Genomic DNA, 24097 nt, shown 5'->3' on the forward strand with positions numbered 1-24097 from the left:
ATCCAACGAGCAATAGTCTGCTTAGAAGCAGGAGCACCCAGCTTGTTGGGTGCATATAGGATAAACAGCGAGTCAGATTTTCTGACTCCAGCCGTCCTGGAAACATATATTTTCAGGGCCCTGACAACGTCTAGCAACTTGGAGTCCTCCAAATCCTTAGTAGCCGCAGGCACCACAATAGGCTGGTTCAGGTGAAACGCTGACACCACCTTAGGGAGAAACTGGGGACGAGTCCTCAATTCTGCCCTATCCATATGGAAAATCAAATAAGGGCTTTTACAAGACAAAGCCGCCAATTCTGATACTCGCCTGGCAGAAGCCAAGGCCAATAACATAACCACCTTCCATGTGAGATATTTCAGATCCACGGTTTTTAGTGGTTCAAACCAAAGTGATTTTAAGAAAACTCAACACCACGTTGAGATCCCAAGGTGCCACAGGAGGCACAAACGGGGGCTGACTATGCAGCACTCCTTTTATAAATGTCTGAACTTCAGGTACTGAAGCTAGTTCTTTTTTGAAAGAAAATCGACAGAGCCGAGATCTGTACCTTAATGGAACCCAATTTAAGGCCCATAGTCACTCCTGCTTGCAGGAAATGCAGAAATCGACCTAGTTGAAATTCCTCTGTTGGGGCCCTTTCGGCCTCACACCATGCAACATATTTTCGCCATATGCGGTGATAATGAGTTGCTGTAACCTCTTTCCTGGCTTTAGTAAGCGTTGGAATTACTTCCTCCGGAATACCCTTTTCCTTCAGGATCCGGCGTTCAACCGCCATGCCGTCAAACGCAGCCGCGGTAAGTCTTGGAACAGACAGGGCCCCTGCTGCCGCAGGTCCTGACTGAGTGGCAGAGGCCATGGGTCCTCTGATATAAATTCTTGAAGTTCTGGGTACCAAGCTCTTCTTGGCCATCCACGAGTATCGTTCTTACTCCTCGCCTTCTTATTATTCTCAGTACCTTTGGTATGAGAGGCAGAGGGGAGAACACCTAAACCGACTGGTACACCCACGGTGTTACCAGAGCGTCCATAGCTATCGCCTGAGGGTCCCTTGACCTGGAGCAATATCTTTTATAGCTTTTTGTTAAGGCGGGACGCCATCATGTCCACCTGTGGCCTTTCCCAATGGTGTACAATCCTATTGGAAGACTTCTGGAGGAAGTCCCCATTCTCCCGGGTGGAGGTCGTGTCTGTTGAGAAGATCTGCTTCCCAGTTGTCCACTCCGGGAATGAACACTGCTGACAGTGCTAACACATGATTTTCCGCCTATCGGAGAATCCTTGTGGCTTTTGCCCTCGCCCTCCTGCTTTTTGTGCCGCCCTGTTGATTACATGGGCGACTGCCGTGATGTTGTCTGATTGGATCAGTACCGGCTGGTTTTGAAGCAGAGGCCTTGCTGGCCTCAGGGCATTGTAAATGGCCCTCAGATCCAGAATATTTATGTGTAGGGAAATAACCTGACTTGACCAAAGTCCCTGGAAGTTTCTTCCCTATGTGACTGCCCCCCAGCCTCAAAGGCTGGAATCCATGGTCACTAGGACCTAGTCCTGTATGCCGAACCTGCGGCCCTCTTGAAGATGGGCACTCTGCAGCCACCACAGTAGAGATACCCTGGTCCTTGGAGACAGGGTTATCAGCCTATGCATCGGAAGATGCGATCCGGACCACTTGTCCAACAGGTCCCTCTGAAAAGTTCTTGTATGGAACCTGCCTAATGGGATTGCTTCGTAAGAAGCTACCATTTTTCCCAGGACTCGCGTGCAATGATGCACCGCTACCTATTTTGGTTTCAGGAGGTCTCTGACTAGAGATGACAACTCCTTGGCTTTCTCCTCCGGGAGAAACACTATTTCTGGTTTATGTCCAGAACCATCCCCAGGAACAGTAGACGTGTCATAGGAACCAGCTGTGACTTTGGACTGTTTAGAATCCACCTATGCTGTTGTAGCACTTTCCAAAATAGTGCTACCCCGACTACCAACTGCTCCTTGGACCTCGCCCTTAGAACGAGATTGTCCAATTACGGGATAATTACAACTCCCTTTTTTTTGAAGGAGTATCATCATTTCGGCCATTACCTTGATAAAACACCCTCGGTGCCATGTACAGTCCAAACGGCAGTGTCTGGACTTGGTAATGGTAATCCTGTACCACAAATCTGAGGTACTCCTGGCGAGGATGGTAAATGGGGACATGCAGGAAAGCATCCTTGATGTCCCGGGATACCATGTAATCCCCCTCGTCCAGGCTTGCAATAACCGCCCTGAGCGATTCCATCTTGAACTTGAATTTTTTTATGTTCAAGGATTTTAAATATAAAATGGGTCATACCGAACCATGCGGTTTCGGTACCCCAACCCGTGTGGAATAGTAACCCCGTCCTTGTTGAAGTAGGGGCACCTTGAGTATTACCTGCTGGGAATACCGCTTATTAATTGCCTCTAGCACAGCCTCCCTGCTTGAGGGAGTTGTCAGCAAGGCATATTTTAGGAAACGGCTGGGGGGAGACATCTCTAATTCCAGCTTGTACCCCTGAAATACTACTTGGAAGAAACAGGGATCCACCTGTGAGCGAGCCCACTAATTGCTGAAATTTTTGAGGCGGCCCCCCACCGTACCTGGCTACACCTGTGGAGCACCCGCGTCATGGTGTGTACTCACAGGAGGCGGGGGAAGAATCTTGATTCTGGGAACAGGCTGACTGGTGCAGCTTTTTCCCTCTACCCTTGTCTCTGTACAGAAAGGAAGCGCCATTTGACCCGCTTGCTTTTCTGAAGCCGAAAGGACTGTACCTTTTTCTGTGAGGAAACCTGAGGTAAAATTATTTCTTCCCAGCAGTTGCTGTGGATACGAGGTCCCAGAGACCATCCCCAAATAATTCCTCACTCTTATAAGGCTCTCTATGCGCTTTTTAAGTCAGCATCACCTGTCCAGTGACAGGTCTCTAATACCCTCCTGACAGAATGGACATTACATTTATTTTGGATGCCAGCCGGCAAAATATCCCTCTGTGCATCCCCCATATATAAGACAACGTCTTTAATATGTTTTTATGTTTGCCAACTATTATCCCTGTTTGACAGGGTCACCAACCACGCTGCAGCAGCACTATCTGCAGGTCTCAGTCTAGTACCTGAGTGTGTAAATACAGACTTCAGGATAGCCTCCTGTTTTTTTTTTTTATCAACAGGTACCTATTAAACGTGTGAGCGCCTTATCCACCCTAGGGGATATCTCCCAGCGTAACTTATCCTCCTGGCGGGAAAGGGTACGCCATCAGTAACTTTTTATAAATTACCAGTTTCTTAACGGGGGGAACCCACGCTTTTCACACACTTCATTTATTCATCTGATGGGGGAACAAAACACTGCCTGTTTTTTTCTCCCCAAACCTAAAACCCATTTATAGAGGTTAAAGTCAGAAATGTATAACACATTTTTTATTGCCGGGATCAAGTCACGGATTGGATTGTGTATATGTCTCCACCTTGTCGACACTGGAGTCAGACTCCGTGTCGACATCTGTTTCTGCCATCTGAGAGAGCGGGCGTTTTTGAGCCCCTGATGGCCTTTGAGACGCCTGGGCAGGCGCGGGCTGCGAAGCCGGCTGTCCCACAGCTGTTACGTCATCCACCCTTTTATGTAAGGAGTTGACACTGTCGGTTAATACCTTTTACCTCTCTATCCACTCTGGTGTCGGCCCCACAGGGGGCGACATCACATATATCGGCCTCTGTTCCGTCACCATATAAGCCTCCTCATTCAACATGTCGACACAGCCGTACCGACACACCGCAGACACACAGGGAATGCTCTAAACGAGGACAGGACCCACAAAAGCCCTTTGGGGGGACAGAGTGAGAGTATGCCAGCACACACCAGAGCGCTATATACTGCAGGGACTAACTGAGTTATGTCCCCTATAGCTTTATATCTATATATATAATGTATACTGCGCCTAAATTTAGTGCCCCCTCTCTCTTTTTTTAACCCTTGTAGACTGCAGGGGAGAGCCAGGGAGCTTCCCTCCAACGGAGCTGTGAGGGAAAATGGCGCCAGTGTGCTGAGGAGATAGGCTCCGCCCCTTTTTCGCGGCCTATTCTCCCGTTTTTTATGGACTTCTGGCAGGGGTATTTACCTCATATATAGCCCCTGGGGCTATATATTGAGGTATTTTTGCCAGCCAAGGTGTTTTTATTGCTGCCTCAGGGCGCCCCCCCCCAGCGCCCTGCACCCTCAGTGACCGGAGTATGAAGTGTGTGAGAGGAGCAATGGCGCACAGCTGCAGTGCTGTGCGCTACCTTGGTGAAGACTGAGTCTTCATGCCGCCGATTTTCCGGACCATCTTCTTGCTTCTGGCTCTGTAAGGGGGACGGCGGCGCGGCTCCGGGACCGAACATCAAGGCTGGGCCTGCGGTCGATCCCTCTGGAGCTAATGGTGTCCAGTAGCCTAAGAAGCCCAATCCGGCTGCAAGCAGGCGAGTTCGCTTCTTCTCCCCTTAGTCCCTCGCTGCAGTGAGCCTGTTGCCAGCAGGTCTCACTGAAAAGAACAAATTCTAAGACTATAACTTTCTAAGAGCTCAGGAGAGCCCCTAGTGTGCATCCAACCTCGGCCGGGCACGAAATCTAACTGAGGCTTGGAGGAGGGTCATAGTGGGAGGGGCCAGTGCACACCAGGTAGTCTAAGATCTTTCTAGAGTGCCCAGCCTCCTTCGGAGCCCGCTATTCCCCATGGTCCTTACGGAGTTCCCAGCATCCACTAGGACGTTAGAGAAACTTTCTGTACCTCAGTGTCCAGTATCATTCCCAGAGATGACAATCTCATCATCGGTTCCAACTGTGATTTTGGAAAGTTTATGATCCAACCATGTTTCTGAAGTACTGTCAGGGATAGTGCAATGTTCTGCACTAACTTTTACCTGGATCTCGCTATTATTAGGAGATCGTCCAGGTAAGGAATTATGTTGACTCCTTTCTTGCGAAGGAGAACCATCATCTCTGCCATCACTTTGGTGAACACTCTCGGTGCTGTGGAGAGCCCGTATGGCAATGTCTGGAACTGATAGTGACAGTCCTGAAACGCAAACCTCAGGTATGCTTGATGTGGAGGGTAAATGGGAACATGCAGATAAGCATCCTTAATGTCCACCGACACCATGAATTCCTTCTCCTCCAAACTGGAGATCACTGCTCTTAGAGACTCCATCTTGAATTTGAATCTTTTTAGATAAAGATTCAATGATTTTAGGTTTAAAATCGGTCTGACCGAGCCGTCCGGCTTCGGTACTACAAACAGGCTTGAATAAAATCCCTTTCCCCGTTGTAGCAATGGGACTAAGGTGATTACCTTGTCCTGACGTAATTTTTGTATTGCTTCCGTTATTTTCTGTCTGTCTTGTACAGAAGCTGGTAAGGCTGATTTGAAAAATTTGCATGGGGGGAGATCCTGAAACTCCAACTTGTAATCTTGAGATACTATTTGCAATATCCAGGGATCCAGCTCTGATTGTATCCAGATCTGGCTGAAGAGTTTCAGACGTGCACCCACCTGAGCGGACTCCCGCAGGGGAGCCCCAGCGTCATACTGTGGTTTTTGCAGAAGCAATGGCTGACTTCTGGTCCTGAGGTCCTGATGCTGCTGAAGGTTTCTTAACTTTTCCCCGCCCTCTCCCTGTATTAAATGGACCCCAGCATCCACTAGGACGTTAGAGAAAACGCTTCTGCCTCCATCTCATGGTCCCCCAGGAAACAATTGCATGACACAGAACGTCTTCTAATAACCAAGATAATCTGGCCCTATCCCTTACATAGTCATAACATAACTTACCCCATGCCTACCAGTTCACATAACAATATCCTAAACCCTAACTGTAAACCTAACTCAAGCTCTAAATCTATCCATAATTGTGCAATGCCCTAGTTGCTCCAAGTTTAGAAAATGTAAGAAAATAAATAAGAAACGGGTACATTTAGAGAAATGTGTGCAATAGAAACCAACATATAGTTGGCATAATGAAAGAAATCGTCTGACTGGTAGTGAGTGACACAATCTTTTTATATGTATTTCATCTTTACCACATACCAAATAAAGTCTCCGAGTTGCCTGCTCACAACACAGTGATGATGGTTAGTACAGTTCCAAGCTGTTACTTGCAGCATTATGCATCAGCACTGGCGTATGTGCAGACTGCACTGGACACATTACAGAGCAATGCTATTCTCCTGCATTAGTCTTACCTATTCCAATGACACACACATCCGCTCTGAGGACTTTCCCACTCTTCAGCACCACTTCTTTCAGCTGAAAACCAAGACATTCAATTAGTGAACTCAGCACTGTTTAATGGAAGTGAAACACAAATACTTTCTCAGTGAGTAACGATACAGCCTTACATATAGTACAATGCATCACGGTAATACATGGCGGCAAATCTGCAACACTGAGATTATTTCTCACACTACACAGTATGTGCAAGTTGTGCCATGGAGTCCACACTTGGGGGGACTTTCCATTAGTAGGCAACATTATATTAAAATTCAAGAGATTCACATAACAATATGTATGTACTTTGTGACAACACTATACCCAATAAACACTGCAGGGGACATCCCTATACCCAATAAGCAGGGCACATCACTACACACAATAAGCAGGGACATCACTACACCCAATAAGCAGGGACATCACTACACCCAATAAGCAGGGGACATCACTACACACAATAAGCAGGCACATCACTACACACAATAAGCAGGGACATCACTACACCCAATAAGCAGGGACATCACTACACCCAATAAGCAGGGGACATCACTACACACAATAAGCAGGGACATCACTACACACAATAAGCAGGGACATCACTACACCCAATAAGCAGGGACATCACTACACCCAATAAGCAGGGCCATCACTACACCCAATAAGCAGGGACATCACTACACCCAATAAGCAGGGACATCACTACACACAATAAGCAGGGGACATCACTACACCCAATAAGCAGGGACATCACTACACACAATAAGCAGGGACATCACTACACCCAATAAGCAGGGACATCACTACACACAATAAGCAGGGGACATCACTACACACAATAAGTAGGGGACATCACTACACCCAATAAGCAGGGACATCACTACACACAATAAGCAGGGACATCACTACACCCAATAAGCAGAGACATCACTACACCCAATAAGCAGGGGACATCACTACACACAATAAGCAGGGGACATCACTACACACAATAAGCAGGGGACATCACTACACACAATAAGCAGGGGACATCACTACACCCAATAAGCAGGGACATCACTACACACAATAAGCAGGGGACATCACTACACACAATAAGCAGGGGACATCACTACACACAATAAGCAGGGACATCACTACACACAATGAGCAGGGGACATCACTACACACACAATAAGCAGGGACATCACTATACCCAATAAGCAGGGACATCTCTACACACAATAAGTAGGGGACATCACTACACACCATTAAGCAGGGACATCACTACACACAATAAGCAGGGACATCACTACACACAATAAGCAGGGACATCACTACACACAATAAGCAGGGGACATCACTACACACAATAAGCAGGGACATCACTACACACAATGAGCAGGGGACATCACTACACACACAATAAGCAGGGACATCACTATACCCAATAAGCAGGGACATCTCTACACACAATAAGTAGGGGACATCACTACACACCATTAAGCAGGGACATCACTACACACAATAAGCAGGGACATCACTACACACAATAAGCAGGGACATCACTACACACAATAAGCAGGGACATCACTACACACAATAAGCAGGGACATCACTACACACAATGAGCAGGGGACATCACTACACACAATAATCAGGGGACATCACTACACACAATAAGCAGGGACATCACTACACACAATAAGCAGGGGACATCACTACACACAATAAGCAGGGGACATCACTACACACAATAAGCAGGGACATCACTACACACAATGAGCAGGGGACATCACTACACACACAATAAGCAGGGACATCACTATACCCAATAAGCAGGCGACATCACTACACACAATAAGCAGGGGACATCACTACACACAATAAGCAGGGGGCATCACTACACACAATAAGCAGGGGACATCACTACACACAATGAGCAGGGGACATCACTACACACAATAAGCAGGGACATCACTATACCCAATAAGCAGGGGACATCACTACACCCAATAAGCAGGGGACATCACTACACACAATAAGCAGGGGACATCACTACACACAATGAGCAGGGACATCACTACACACAATAAGCAGGGACATCACTACACCCAATAAGCAGGGGACATCATAGCCAGATTAAAGGGGGGATGCAGGGCATACTGTACCCCGGGCCCCCCTTTGTCAGGGGGCCTCCCGGCCAGAGCACACTGACATCACTAGCTTTTCCTCTTATGCAACAGCAGAACCAGGCAGCCAGAATGTGAGCAGTACAGTATGCAGTGCAGGCAGAGACACAGGAGTATCAGGTTTCATGAGATAACGACCAGAGTAGAGATAAGAGGGTGGAGAGAGCTGTAAGTGACACAGGGATCCCAGCTTCTCCTCCTCCCTGCCAGGGGGTCTGGGTCCTGTGTAAACTATCTATTGAGGGTCTAGACTAGGGGTGGGCAACAAGCGGCCCGCGGGCCGGATGCGGCCCGCGAACCGATCCTGCCTGGCCCCGCTGTCCCACACAGTGTGCAATGACAAGCGGCCCGACTGGCTGAGCCGCTCGTCATTGCGCTACGTACCTCCCAGACGCGGCACCGCAGAGGAAATCCCGGTCACGTCACTGCTGACCGGGATTCCCACTGTGACGTCAGGCGCTGGGCGGCACGGGGGGCGGGGCCACGGCAGGAGCGGGCAGCAGCAGCGACTCTGTGCGGCACCGCGGGCAGCAGGCAGCAGGCAGCGGGGATCTGGCATCAGGCAGCGGGGATCTGGCAGCAGGCAGCGGATCTGCCACTGTGAAAAAGGTAAATGGATCTGTGCTTAACTTTAAAAGCTGCTATATAGGTTCAGGGAAGGGGGGTTAGGAGGGGGGGGACTGCTATATGGGTTTAGGGGAGAGGGGGAAGAGGGGTAGGGACTGCTATATGGGTTTAGGGGAGGGGGGGAAGAGGGGTAGGGACTGCTATATGGGTCCAGCAGGGAAGGGGGGTAGAGACCGCTATATGGGTCTCGGGGAGGGGAGGGGGGGGGGGGGGGTGTTTTCAGCACTGTTTAAAAAAAAAAAAAAAATCTTACTGGATTACTGTGTTTTTTTTAGCCATCTTGGATTTTGCCTGTAAAAAAACTATGTATGTAATGTATATTGTGGTGTATGTTTGTGTAGTTTTATATCTATATATATATATATATATATATATATATATCCACACTATGTTTTTATAGTTATATACGTAACTATGGGCCTAATTCAGACCTGATCGCTAGCAGGCGATATTTGCACTGCTGCGATCAGGTAGTCGCTGCCTACAGGGGAGGGGGAAATCGCTGTGCAGGGGTGAGATCGCATCTGCAGAGAGCTGCACAAACAGAAGTTTGTGCAGTCTCTGCGCAGCCCAGGACTTACTCTTCTAGTGCGATGATCGGGGCCAGAGCTGAGTGCTGACGTCAGAAACTCTCCCTCCAAACGCCTGGTCCCTCCTGCGTTTTTCCGGACACTCCTCTAAAACGCTCAATTGCCACTCACAAACGTCCTCTTCCTCTCAATCACCTTGCGATCGCCCGTGCGATCACTTTGTTCGTACCATCCCATCGCTGCCTGACGCTGCGGACCGGCGCACCTACACATTGCGGTGCATGCGCAGTTCAGACCCGATTTACAAGATATTTTGTGTGTGGCCCTTGACTATTCACTGGAAGTGTTAAGCGGCCCCCCAGCTGAAATAATTGCCCACCCCTGGTCTAGACAGAGAGGCACACACACACGGAGTCCTCTTGTGTCCTGTCCCAGTGTGCAAGTAGCACAGAGGATACTGCTATTCTTGCATGTGACAAGATAAATGATAGAATTATAGATTTATATGTGCATTTTAAGGTTGTTTATGTTGCCTTCATTGTACTACAAGTACATTTTATAAAAAGTTGTCTTTCAATTAGGTGGACCTATAAACAGTATCCAGGCATTATTTAACTATTAGTTCTAATCTAATGTACACCATTGGTTTAAATTTAATATACACAAGCCATACATCCCGACATGACCCATTACAAGAGGGACAAAATGCTCTCTACCTGGACTTCTTTCTTAAATTATGATTGCAATCACCTGTGTTGAAACACTTTCTTATCAATGACATCTAATATACACCCCTGCTCTACCAGAGACCCCCTCTCTTAAGTGCCCCGGGCACCCCCAAGGCTTAATCTGGCCCTGGGGGACATCACTACACCCAATAAGCAGGGGACATCACTACACCCAATAAGCAGGTGACATCACTACACACAATAAGCAGGGGAAATCACTACACACAATAAGCAGGGGACATCACTACACCCAATAAGCAGGGGACATCACTACACCCAATAAGCAGGGACATCACTACACCCAATAAGCAGGGACATCACTACACCCAATAAGCAGGGGACATCACTACACACAATAAGCAGGGGAAATCACTACACACAATAAGCAGGGGACATCACTACACACAATAAGTAGGGACATCACTATACACAATAAGTAAGGGACATCACTACACACACAATAAGCAGGGGACATCACTACACACAATAAGCAGGGACATCACTACACCCAATAAGCAGGGACATCACTATACCCAATAAGCAGGGATATCACTACACACACAATAAGCAGGGACATCACTACACACAATAAGCAGGGACATCACTACACACAATAAACAGGGACATCACTACACACAATAAGTAGGGGACATAACTACAGCCAATAAGCAGGGACATCACTACACACAATAAGCAGGGGACATCACTACACACAATAAGCAGGGGACATCACTACACACAATAAGTAGGGGACATCACTACTACAGCCAATAAGCAGGGACATCACTACACACAATAAGCAGGGACATCACTACACACAATAAGCAGGGGACATCACTACACACAATAATCAGGGGACATCACTACACCCAATAAGCAGGGACATCACTACACACAATAAGCAGGGACATCACTACACACAATAAGCAGGGGACATCACTACACACAATAATCAGGGGACATCACTACACACAATAAGCAGGGGACATCACTACACACAATAAGTAGGGGACATCACTACTACAGCCAATAAGCAGGGACATCACTACACACAATAAGCAGGGACATCACTACACACAATAAGCAGGGGACATCACTACACACAATAATCAGGGGACATCACTACACACAATAAGCAGGGGACATCACTACACACAATAAGCAGGGGACATAACTACACACAATAATTTTTGCCTTAATCGCTCCGTTGCGAAAATCGGCAACGAGCGAACAACTCGGAATGACCCCCAATATGTAGGGGACATCACTACAGCCAATAAGCAGGGGACATCACTACACCCAATAAGCAGGGACATCACTACACACAATAAACAGGGGACATCACTACACACAATAAGTAGGGGATATAACTACACACAATAAGCAGGAACATCACTACACACAATAAGCAGGGGGCATCACTACACACAATAAGCAGGGGACATCACTACACTCAATAAGTAGGGGACATCACTACAGCCAATAAGCAGGGACATCACTACACACAATAAGCAGGGACATCACTACACACAATAAGCAGGGGACATCACTACACACAATAATCAGGGGACATCACTACACCCAATAAGCAGGGACATCACTACACACAATGAGCAGGGACATCACTGCACAGAATAAGCAGGGACATCACTATACCCAATAAGCAGGGGCCATCACTACACCCAATAAGCAGGGACATCACTACACACAATAATCAGAGACATCACTACACCCAATAAGCAGGGACATCACTACACCCAATAAGCAGGGACATCACTACACACAATAAGTAGGGGACATCACTACAGCCAATAAGCAGGGACATCACTACACACAATAAGAAGGGACATCACTACACAGAATAAGCAGGAACATCACTACACACAATAAGCAGGGACATCACTACACAGAATAAGCAGGGACATCACTACACACAATAAGCAGGGACATCACTACACACAATAAGTAGGGGACATCACTACACCCAATAAGCAGGGGACATCACTACACACAATAAGCAGGGGACATCACTACACACAATAAGCAGGGACATCACTACACACAATAAGCAGGGGACATCACTACACACAATAAGCAGGGACATCACTACACACAATAAGCAGGCGACATCACTACACACAATAAGCAGGGACATCACTACACACAATAAACAGGGGACATCACTATACCCAATAAGCAGGGACATCACTACACACAATAAGCAGGGACATCACTAAACACAATAAGCAGGGGACACCACTACATACAATAAGCAGGGACATCACTACACACAATAAGCAGGGACATCACTATACCCAATAAGCAGGGACATCACTACACACAATAAGCAGGGACATCACTACACACAATAAGCAGGGACATCACTACACACAATAAGCAGGGGACATCACTACACACAATAAGCAGGGGACATAACTACACACAATAATTTTTGCATTAATCGCTCCGTTGCGAAAATCGGCAACGAGCGAACAACTCGGAATGACCCCCAATATGTAGGGGACATCACTACAGCCAATAAGCAGGGGACATCACTACACCCAATAAGCAGGGACATCACTACACACAATAAGCAGGGACATCACTACACCCAATAAGCAGGGACATCACTACACACAATGAGCAGGGACATCACTGCACAGAATAAGCAGGGACATCACTACACACAATAAACAGGGGACATCACTACACACAATAAGTAGGGGATATAACTACACACAATAAGCAGGGACATCACTACACACAATAAGGAGGGGGCATCACTACACACAATAAGCAGGGGACATCACTACACACAATAAGTAGGGGACATCACTACAGCCAATAAGCAGGGACATCACTACACACAATAAGCAGGGACATCACTACACACAATAAGCAGGGGACATCACTACACACAATAATCAGGGGACATCACTACACCCAATAAGCAGGGACATCACTACACACAATGATCAGGGACATCACTGCACAGAATAAGCAGGGACATCACTACACCCAATAAGCAGGGACATCACTATACCCAATAAGCAGGGGCCATCACTACACCCAATAAGCAGGGACATCACTACACACAATAATCAGAGACATCACTACACCCAATAAGCAGGGACATCACTACACCCAATAAGCAGGGACATCACTACACACAATAAGTAGGGGACATCACTACAGCCAATAAGCAGGGACATCACTACACACAATAAGAAGGGACATCACTACACAGAATAAGCAGGAACATCACTACACACAATAAGCAGGGACATCACTACACAGAATAAGCAGGGACATCACTACACACAATAAGCAGGGACATCACTACACACAATAAGTAGGGGACATCACTACACCCAATAAGCAGGGGACATCACTACACACAATAAGCAGGGAACATCACTACACACAATAAGCAGGGACATCAGTACACACAATAAGTAGGGGACATCACTACACACAATAAGCAGGGACATCACTACACACAATAAGCAGGGGACATCACTACACACAATAAGCAGGGACATCACTACACACAATAAGCAGGCGACATCACTACACACAATAAGCAGGGGACATCACTACACACAATAAGTAGGGGACATCACTACAGCCAATAAGCAGGGACATCACTACACACAATAAGCAGGGACATCACTACACACAATAAGCAGGGGACATCACTACACACAATAATCAGGGGACATCACTACACCCAATAAGCAGGGACAGCACTACACACAATGAGCAGGGACATCACTGCACAGAATAAGCAGGGACATCACTGCACAGAATAAGCAGGGGACATCACTACACACAATAAGCAGGGACATCACTACACACAATAAGCAGGGACATCACTACACACAATAAGCAGGGACATCACTACACCCAATAATCAGACCAAAGCAGGGACATCTCTTCATCCATGGCTCTTCTCTGACGCTCAGAAGCTGCGTCTTTCCCACAGTATGTGTTTATAAAATCGCTAACTGTATTTAGGGATACATTTACTAAGCAGTGATAAGAACTGAGAAGTGAGCCAGTGGAGAAATTTCCCCATCAACCAATCAGCAGCTCTGTATCATTTTATAGTATGCAAATTATATATATTACTTCAGTGATGATTGGTTGCCATGGGCAACTTCTCCACTGGCTCACTTCTCCACTCTTATCACTGCTTAGTAAATGTACCCCTTAGTATGCTATCTTTTAATGCTGTAATGTTGATAATAAATGCATAGGCAAAATCTAGATGTGCTCAGTGCCTCTTTATGCAGCCAGTGCCCCTCCACACATCCCACCACAAGCTGGACACGGCGCTGCCAGTCAGGAGCGGATTGGGATGGAAAACCAACCCAGGAAATTTATGGAAGCAGCGCTAATGGGGATGCAGTCTGATGAGGAGGTGGGGTCTGTTGAGGGGGCGGGATCATCCCTCGTAGGGCCTGATTGTACACAGTTGTGGCCATCCTTGAGTCTTTTGCTGCAGTTGTGTCTGAGAGTGCCGGGACAGAAATTGTACTGACCCTTGACCTTGCACCCTGTGGCATAAGCCATATCACCTTCGGTACAGCCCTGGCTATCGTCCATTGATGTTGATTTTACATTGTTTTATAAATAAGGAAATATTATTCATTGAGTTTTATTAAAGTGGCATATATGTGTAAGATCCTCGTTTGTTAATAACCTTTCCTTCTTGTTCCCGTAGTTCAGAAACTTCTGTTTGCATGTAAAACTTCACCCTGTTGTTTTCAAACACCTGAAATAAAGAAATATGCTCTTACTGTACACAGCGACATTTATCGGTTACATTGTTTCACTCAATACTCAATAGATGGCTGTGGTATGTTCTTGTTATTTGTGATCGGTAGCAAGTGCAATATATAGTTCTCATAGTTCTATGCATAACATCCCTGCAGTGTACAGTATATTTCGCTTTTTATAACAGTCTACAAATCACTATACAAGTGCACTGCGCACATAAGGATCTGATGACTTGGAACTGGGTGTTTGTTTCTGCACCACCACATTTGTACCACAAGAGGTAGCTGTGCCTTTCTTCAAGATCCAATGCAGCATATAACTTTTACTTTTGAAAGGAGGAATCAAGACACCAGTAATTCCCCAGATGCTAACAAACAAGTAGCAGCTGCTGTACAATAACTTAACCAACTAGTCCTATATAATAGAGATGAAAACTTCTACTGAACAGGACTAGAGGGACTGCTTTACAGCAGCTGGCTTGAAACATAGGGGGTAATTCCAAGTTGATCACAGCAGGAAATTTTTTAGCAGTTGGGCAAAACCATGTGCACTGCAGGGGAGGCAGATATAACATGTGCAGAAAGAGTTAGATTTGGGTGGGTTATTTTATTTCTGTGCAGGGTAAATACTGGCTGCTTTATTTTTACACTGCAAATTAGATTGCAGATTGAACACACCACACCCAAATCTAACTCTCTCTGCACATGTTATATCTGCCCCCCCTGCAGTGCACATGGTTTTGCCCAACTGCTAAAAAATTTCCTGCTGCGATCAACTTGGAATTACCCCCATAGAGTGCAAGCTGACACAGGATTACTGAAAAGTGGCCAAAGCCGTGGTACAATCTGTAAGCACATCGTTAATGTGACAAACTGATTCTTATATACAGTACTCACAATGCAAAGGGCCAAAAATTGCTCATGAAATGTATACATGAAATGTCATTAATATCCTTCCTTCCTTACATACATTATTATTTAATATACTGAAGATCCCACTTCAAATTATACTTTGGGCGGTATCCAATTTGCCACGATAATTTACCACAGCTAATTACCTCCTAGGGGTATCTAATTAGCACCAAAGCTGGCAATGATCAGGGATTTTGTTTCCCCTGCTTCAGTCAGATGAAAACAAATCCTCAATAATACGCCATTTTTTCCCTGATAGCGGCTTTGAAAACACATAGGGTCATAACTTTTCGCAGATTCTATGTGTTTTCGCACAAAAATATTACATTTTTGGATGGCAAAAAATTTAATAAATGAATAGCCCGAAAACAAGGGAAAAAAATTGTCGTTAAAAAATAAAATCACAACTGATTGGATACCCCCTTGTTGGACATGTGTATCCCGGGTCCTACATTATTGTAACATGCAAACCATTATTCAAGTGTGGACCTATATTTATGGTTAATTATTGTAATATGTCATATGGTCAATACCTTCATGATTGCTAGTCCAACCTTTTCTCCTAGAAATTTCTTAAAGGGAATGTTCTCCAGTTCTACCACAGAGACGGAATGAGCTTTCTCACACAGGTAGGCGGCTACTTCCATGCCTATAGTGTAATGATTCATGCGAAGAGATAAATAAAAAATGATGGATGAGTTCTGGTAAACTGAAATCACATGCCCTATTAGTAAAATATAGTCATCGCCAAACAAGAGTTTAGAGATCTCTGAGCATGAACAGCTGTTTGATAGGTGTGACACAGATAAGAAGCCCACTGGTATGTTTATTAGTAACAGATTGGCTGGTAGATCACACAGCCAGGAAAGAGGCCATTACACACATAGCCAGATCATCCATTAAGCATCCATTACAGACGCCATTATAGGCGTTTCTATAATGGGTGCAATGTGTGCAGTGAACACGGGCCCCTGGACCCAGGGGCCCGTGTTCACTGCACACTTTGCACCCATTATAGACACACCTGCATAAAGGGGCCCAAACAAGTATGTTGCCTAGGGCCCCATGGAGTCTTAATCAATCTTTGGTTACATCTTTATTTAATTAATCTCAGATTTTATCAATCTTATCCTTGAAATAGGAAGCAAGTTCTTGTGCACTGATAGTAGCTAGTGGGGGAGGTAAGGGAGGGTAAAGAAGTGATTTAAATGTATTAAAAAGTCGCTTGGGGTTGGCTCCCACACTTCTTATCCTCTGACATTTCCACCATCATTATGGGCGATTTCAATTAGAGATGACCGGGTTCGGTTCTCAGAGAACAGAACCCTACCGGACTTTGCCTTCCGAGTTCGGTTCCGAGCCAGGCTCGGGTTTTCCCGCCTGACTCGGAAACCCGAACGCCTGAAAACGTCATCATCCCGCTGTCGGATTCTCGCAGGATTTGGAATCCATATAAGGAGCCGCGCGTCGCGCCCATTTTCACTCCAGTCTCGGAGAGTGTATTGAGAGGACGTGTCATCGGTGTTCAGTGTCTGTGTGGGGGCGGGAAAGTGAGGTGGTGAGTCTTGTGCTGTGTTGTGCTGCTCAGTCCAGTCCAGTGTAGTCAGTGTATTGTCCTGCATCAGTCCAGCCAGTCACAGTGTTGGTGTCCTCTCCTGCCAGTGTAGCTGTATAAAGTGGTGCTTTGTTGTGCTGTCCAGTCCAGTGTAGTCAGTGTATTGTGCTGCATCAGTCCAGCCAGTCACAGTGTTGGTGTTCTCTGCTGCCATATATCCAGTGTAGCTGTATAAAGTGGTGCTGTGTTGTGCTGTCCAGTCCAGTGTAGTCAGTGTATTGTGCTGCATCAGTCCAGCCAGTCACAGTGTTGGTGTTCTCCGCTGCCATATATCCAGTGTAGCTGTATAAAGTGTTGTTGTGTTGTGCTGCATCAGACCAGTGGCAGTGTCCTGTTCATCAGTCATTCCAGTGACGATATACGCTGCTGCTATATGTCCACTGCTGTCGTATAATAATAATAATAATAATAACAACAACAACAACCACAAGTCCCTTACAGTGTTGTTGTGTTGTGCTGCATCAGACCAGTGGTAGTGTCCTGGCCATCAGTCATTCCTGTGCCGCATATTGTCTTATATAACTCCCAAAAAAATAATGGAGAACAAATATTTGGAGGATAAAATAGGGAAAGATCAAGAACCACTTCCTCCTAGTGCTGAAGCTGCTGCCACTAGCCATGACATAGACGATGAAATGCCATCAACTTAGTCTGCCAAGGCCGATGCCCAATGTGATAGGAGAGGGCATGTAAAATCCAAAAAGCCAAAGTTCAGTAAAAAGACCCAAAAAAAGAAATTGAAATGGTCTGAGGAGAAACGTAAACTTGCTAATATGCCATTTACGACACAGAGTGGCAAGGAACGGCTGAGGCCTTGACCTATGTTCATGACTAGTGGTTCAGCTTCACATGACAATGGCCTTGACACTTATGTTGGTGTTAGACGTGCAGTGGGATTTAGACAATTGATGGAGGTATTGTGTCCCCGGTACCAAATCCCATCTAGATTCCACTTCACTAGGCAGGCGATAGTGAGATTTTGCAATTTAATTCCAGTGATTTGGACGTATAATTACAGTGATTTTGCCAATTAATGTCTGTGATTTATAATTATTAATTACAGTGATCTTGCCATTTAATTCCAGTGATTTGGACATATAATTACAGTGATTTTGCCAATTAATGTCAGTGATTTATAATTATTAATTATAGTGATCTTGCCATTTAATTCCAGTGACTTGGACGTATAATTACAGTGATTTTGCCAATTAATATCAGTGATTTACAATCATTAATTACAGTGATCTTGCCAATTAATTCCAGTGATTTGGACGTATAATTCCAGTTGGAATTGTTTGTGTCGCTTGGCTTAGTCATACAGCTACCTCATTGCACCTCTTCGACATCTTTGCATGAGGTGCTGTTTGGGGCCTAGTTTTTGAAAAGTGCCATCCTGTGTGACACTGCCGCATGAGTCCAGGGGTACTGCTGTATTAGTCCTGGGGTACTGCCGTATAAGTCCACCAATTGCAGATTTTTTTTAAAGTGACTGGAGCATGCTGGAGATGCTGTCAGTGGACCAAACAATTGCGGCCCACTCTTGACATTCAGCCACTGCGTGACACTACTACATGGGCCAGGTGGTTGTGTAGCTTAGCTTAGGCACACAGCAACCTCGGTGCACCTTTTTTTCTTCTTTGCATCATGTGCTGTTAGGGGCCTTTTTTTATATCTGCCCTCCTGTCTGACACTGCAGAGCCACTCCTAGATGGGCCAGGTGTTTGTGCCGCCAACTTGGGTCGCTTAGCTTAGTCATCCAGTGACCTCGGTGCAACCTTTTGGCCTAAAAAAACAATATTGTGAGGTATTCAGAATAGACTGGAAATGAGTGGAAATGAATGTTATTGAGGTTAATAATACCGTAGGAGCAAAATTACCCCAAAATTCTGTGATTTTAGCTGTTTTTATGGGTTTTTTTTTTAAATCATCCAGATCCAAAACCAAAACACGAAAGGGTGGTTTTGGCAAAACCAAAACACGAATGTGGAATTAGAACCAAAACCAAAACACGAAAAGTGCCAGCCGCACATCTCTAATTTCAGTATAGCTCTTGACAATCCACAATCTGTTCATGCCTCCAAACTCCTCTCTCTAACCTCCTCTCTTGGCCTCACCCAATGGTCCAACTCCTCTACTCACCAGGAGGGCCACTGCCTTGATCTTGTGTTCACCAGGCTCTGCTCAGTTTCTGAATTCATTAACACTCCTTTCCCTCTCTCTGATCACAACCTGACCACCTTCACAATCTCTTCTATTACTCTAAATTCTACGACACTAAAACCAAGCAAGCCCCCTCTAACCCGCAGAAATACTAACAATATACATTTTCAACAACTTTACACTTCTCTGCAACAACTCCTCTCACCAATCTCTACATTTACCACACCTAACAATGCTGTATCCCACCTGCACCAGACCCTAGAGAGTGCCCTTGATGAAGTGGCTCCAGCCAGAGGCGGATTGGCCACAGGGTTCACAGGGAAGATCCCCGGTGGGCCGACGCACCCGTGGGGCCTGTTTTGTTTGAGGACATGTGGTCCTTTTTATAGACATAATGAATAAGATGCTAAATAATTTGCATATATGAAAATGACTGCTACTTAGCCTGTGATTGCAGATGATCTAGTGTATGCTCTGCCTGCTTGGCTGACATATAAGATTGAGTGAATAGTGATTGAGATACGCGGTTGGTGTAATAAGCAAGAAAATTTATCTTTCTAAAGAATGATATAGTTTCCTAAATTCTGAAGGTGTATCATATAATGTGCTCATAATATTTAATTTTATTTCTTTTTAACTTCCCCCTTGATGCTGGACATGCCCACTATCTGGAAAGTTTTGGGGGGAGTGTGCTGCTGCCATGGCCCATGGCTAGACCTTACATCTCTGGTGCTGCCCATGTGGGGCCACTAGTACAAATTTTTCCAGGGCCACTTTTTGTTCCCAATCCGCCCCTGGCTCCAGCTACCCATCACACTCCACGTAGGCTTAGATGCAAACCATGGCACTCTAAATCAACAAGACACCTACAAAAACTGTCACGTAAAGTAGAATGTCAGTGGCGTAAATCTCAGAAACCAAGTGACTTTCTCACATATAAGGCCACCTACCACTCCTATCGTCAGGCCCTGGACACTGCCAAACAAACATATTTTCAATCTCTCATCTCTTATCATGCCACCAACCCCAAGCGACTTTTTAATACATTTAAATCACTTCTTTACCCTCCCTCACCTCCCCCACTAGCTACTATCAGTGCACGAGAACTTGCTTCCTACTTCAAGGATAAGATTGATAAAATCCGAGATGAAATGGTATGCTCTAACTCAGCCAGTGACCTGCTCAACTCCCTACCTGAACCCTCTGACACTTTCTCTTTATTTGAGCCTACAAGTGAAGATGAAGTATCAACACTCTTTTCTTAAAGTTAGAATTTTTATTGAGAGTGATCAGTAACCAGGACATTAACAGTAACAAAATTGTACAGGTTAGGGATATTGAACATGAATACAAAAAGTTTACATACCAAGTCAGAACAGTAGAGACAGTTCTATGATAATATAGGCCATTAAGTATCAGCAGTATGCGCCCTGTGTATATCCATACGTGTACATGACCATTCTCATTTTATTTTTCAGTTATAGTATAGAAACTATACCAATACAGAGTATAATCCCGTGAAGAGTTAAAGCAATATAGAGAAAGAAGAGGAAAGGAGAGAAGAGGCAAGAAAATATATATTAATAGAGGAGGAGCGTTGAGAAGCTTACATATAAGGAAGCAAGAGGTTGGGAACAGTCCACTGTATTAACAACAGAGGGGGAGATAACTAAAGTGTTAGAGGAATTAGCCGCATCAGCAGAGTCCGGGCATCAATAAAGATCGTGCGAGGTAACAAGGAGACCAAATGTTGTGGTACTGGGCCACAGTGTTATTCCTCAGGCTTGTAATGTATTCCATATTGGCTATATAGTTAATCTTGGACATCAGTAAAGCCTTAGAGGGTGGTTTATGGTCTTTCCAACATTTAGCGATCAGAGATTTAGCCGCCATGCAGAGTTGCATGGTAAGCTTGTCTTGGGTTTTGGGAAGTGACGGTATGGGGGCATGAAGTAAAGCAGTTTCAGGGGAAAGAACCAGATTGTGTCCACAGGTTTGAGCAATAAGTGCTCCAACCATGTTCCAAAAGGGGCGTATAGAGGGGCAAGTCCACCATATATGAAAAAAGGTGCCCTCCTCTCCACAGAGTCTCCAACAAAGATTTGATGTCGTGGGGTAAATGGAATGAAGTCTGGAGGGAACTAAATACCACCTGGTATAGACCTTATAACATGTTTCCCTAAGTGCCACACTAATAGAAGCTTTAGCGATGCGCAATCTGATTTCCTCCCATTGATCATCTTCCAACGGATGGGAGAGATCTGATTCCTCAACACTCTTTTCATCCTCCTACTCCACTACCTCACCTCTTGATCCTATACCCTCACAAGTCAGTAAAACTTTGTCTCCTGTGCTTATCCCAACCTTAACTAAAATCTGTAATCTCTCTCTCTCTCCACTGGTATTTTTCCTTCTCTGTTTAAACATGCAATGATTACTCCCATTCTAAAAAAACACAACTCTGACCCAAACACACTCTCTAACTACCGTCCCATTTCTCAGCTACCATGTCCCTCCAAGCTACTTGAGAGACTTGCCTACACGCGCCTTACACACTTTCTTAACTCCCACAACTTATTGGACCCACTTCAGTCAGGCCTTCGTGCCCAATACTCCACAGAGACAGCACTGACCAAGTAGTGAATGATCTAGTCACTGCTAGATCGAAAAGGCCATTACACACTACTTATTCTTCTAGATCTCTCTGATGCTTTTGACACTGTTGACCACTCTCTTCTCATACAAACACTACAATCCCTAGGTCTTCAGGACACAGCTCTTCCTTGGTTCTCATCCTACCTATCTAATCGCTCTTTCAGTGTTCACTTCTCTGATTCTACCTCTTCTTCTCTACCTCTATGAGTTGGAGTACCGCAGGGCTCAGTCTTGGGTCCTCTGCTGTTCTCAATCCATACCTCATCTCTTGGTAAACTTATCAGCTCTTTCGGATTTCAGTATGATTTGCACACTGATGATACTCAAATCTACCTATCCTCCCCAGATGTATCACCATCTGTATTGGCTCGTGTCACTGAATGCCTGTCTGCCATTTCATCTTGGATGGCATCTCGCCACCTCAAACTCAACATTTCCAAAACAGAATTCATTATTTTCCCACCAGCCAAGAGTAGTTACCAACCTGATATCTCCATAACTGTTGACAATGCGACTATCCACCCTACCCCACAAGCTCGCTGCCTAGGTGTCAACCTTGACTCTGTACTGTCCTTTGTTGCACACATTCAATCTGTCTCTAAATCATGTTACATGCACCCAAAAAACATCCAAAATACACCCTTATCTTACACAAGATACAGCAAAAACTCTAATCCATGCACTCAACATCTCCGGCATTGATTAATTAATAGTCTCCTTACTGGTCTTCCAAAACATAGGCTCTCATCACTACAATCCATTTTAAATGCAGCTGCGAGGCTAATCTTCCTCGCTAGACGTTCTTCGTCTGCTGATCCGCTCTGTCAGTCCCTCCATCGGTTACTGGTATTCTACCGTGTTAAATATATGTATGTAAGTAAAATACTTTTACTTACATACAAGGCTATTAACCAAACTGCACCATCATACATCTCCTCACTCATCTCAAAATATCTCCCTACCAGACCTCTCCGCTCTGCACAAGATCTGCGTCTCTCATCCACATGTATTACCTGTTCCCACTCAAAATGACAGGACTTTACCCAGGCTTCACCCACTCTGTGGAATGCTCTCCCACGCACAATAAGACTCTCCTCTAGTCTCCAAACCTTGAAACGTTCCCTGAAAATTCACCTCTTCAGACAAACCTACCAAATTCCAGACCCACCCACATAACCTTCAGTACTTCCCTATTCAATTACATCCTCTCTGTACAGTCCACGTAACCTCACATATTTTGTCTTCCAACATTGCTGGGTGATCAAATCATACAACCCATTAAAAACCTAGCAATCTGGCGAACCAGTATGCAACAGGTAGCATCTATACTTGTGTATCAATGCCTATTTCCCTATAGATTGTAACCTTGAGAGCAGGGCCTTCCTACCTCTATGTCTGTCTTTGCCCAGTTTTGTTCTATAACTATTGTTCTAATTATAAAGCGCAACGGTAGATGCTGCGCTATTTAAGAAATTGCTAATAAATAAAAAATAATTAATAATGTGTACTGTCGGTGCAAATGTCTATGACCTTGCGTAGCTCGAAGTATGAAAATGATGTTATTGTAACACAGCAAGTTAGGCTGCATCTTGTTGTGTCAAATGCAGTGGTTCCCAAAGCGGTCCTCAAGGCACCCCAACAGTATAGGTTTT

General features: G+C 45.3%; 1 protein-coding gene across 4 annotated transcripts in view; it reads right to left on the reverse strand.

The window, feature by feature from the left end:
* The window catches only part of AIFM3 (apoptosis inducing factor mitochondria associated 3), a 194116-nt gene that overhangs the window by 26644 nt on the left and 143375 nt on the right, over positions 1 to 24097 (reverse strand). For all 4 annotated transcript variants that reach the window (XM_063964266.1, XM_063964268.1, XM_063964267.1 and 1 more), the window contains exons 12-14: positions 16549 to 16664; positions 15028 to 15099; positions 6242 to 6305 (exon numbers count right to left, since the gene is read on the reverse strand). In XM_063964266.1, the coding sequence (XP_063820336.1) occupies positions 6242 to 6305; positions 15028 to 15099; positions 16549 to 16664 (252 nt within the window). The remainder of the gene's footprint in view (positions 1 to 6241; positions 6306 to 15027; positions 15100 to 16548; positions 16665 to 24097) is intronic.

The sequence above is a fragment of the Pseudophryne corroboree genome, chromosome 1 (assembly GCF_028390025.1).
Source record: "Pseudophryne corroboree isolate aPseCor3 chromosome 1, aPseCor3.hap2, whole genome shotgun sequence".
NCBI classification, from domain to species: Eukaryota; Metazoa; Chordata; class Amphibia; order Anura; family Myobatrachidae; genus Pseudophryne; species Pseudophryne corroboree.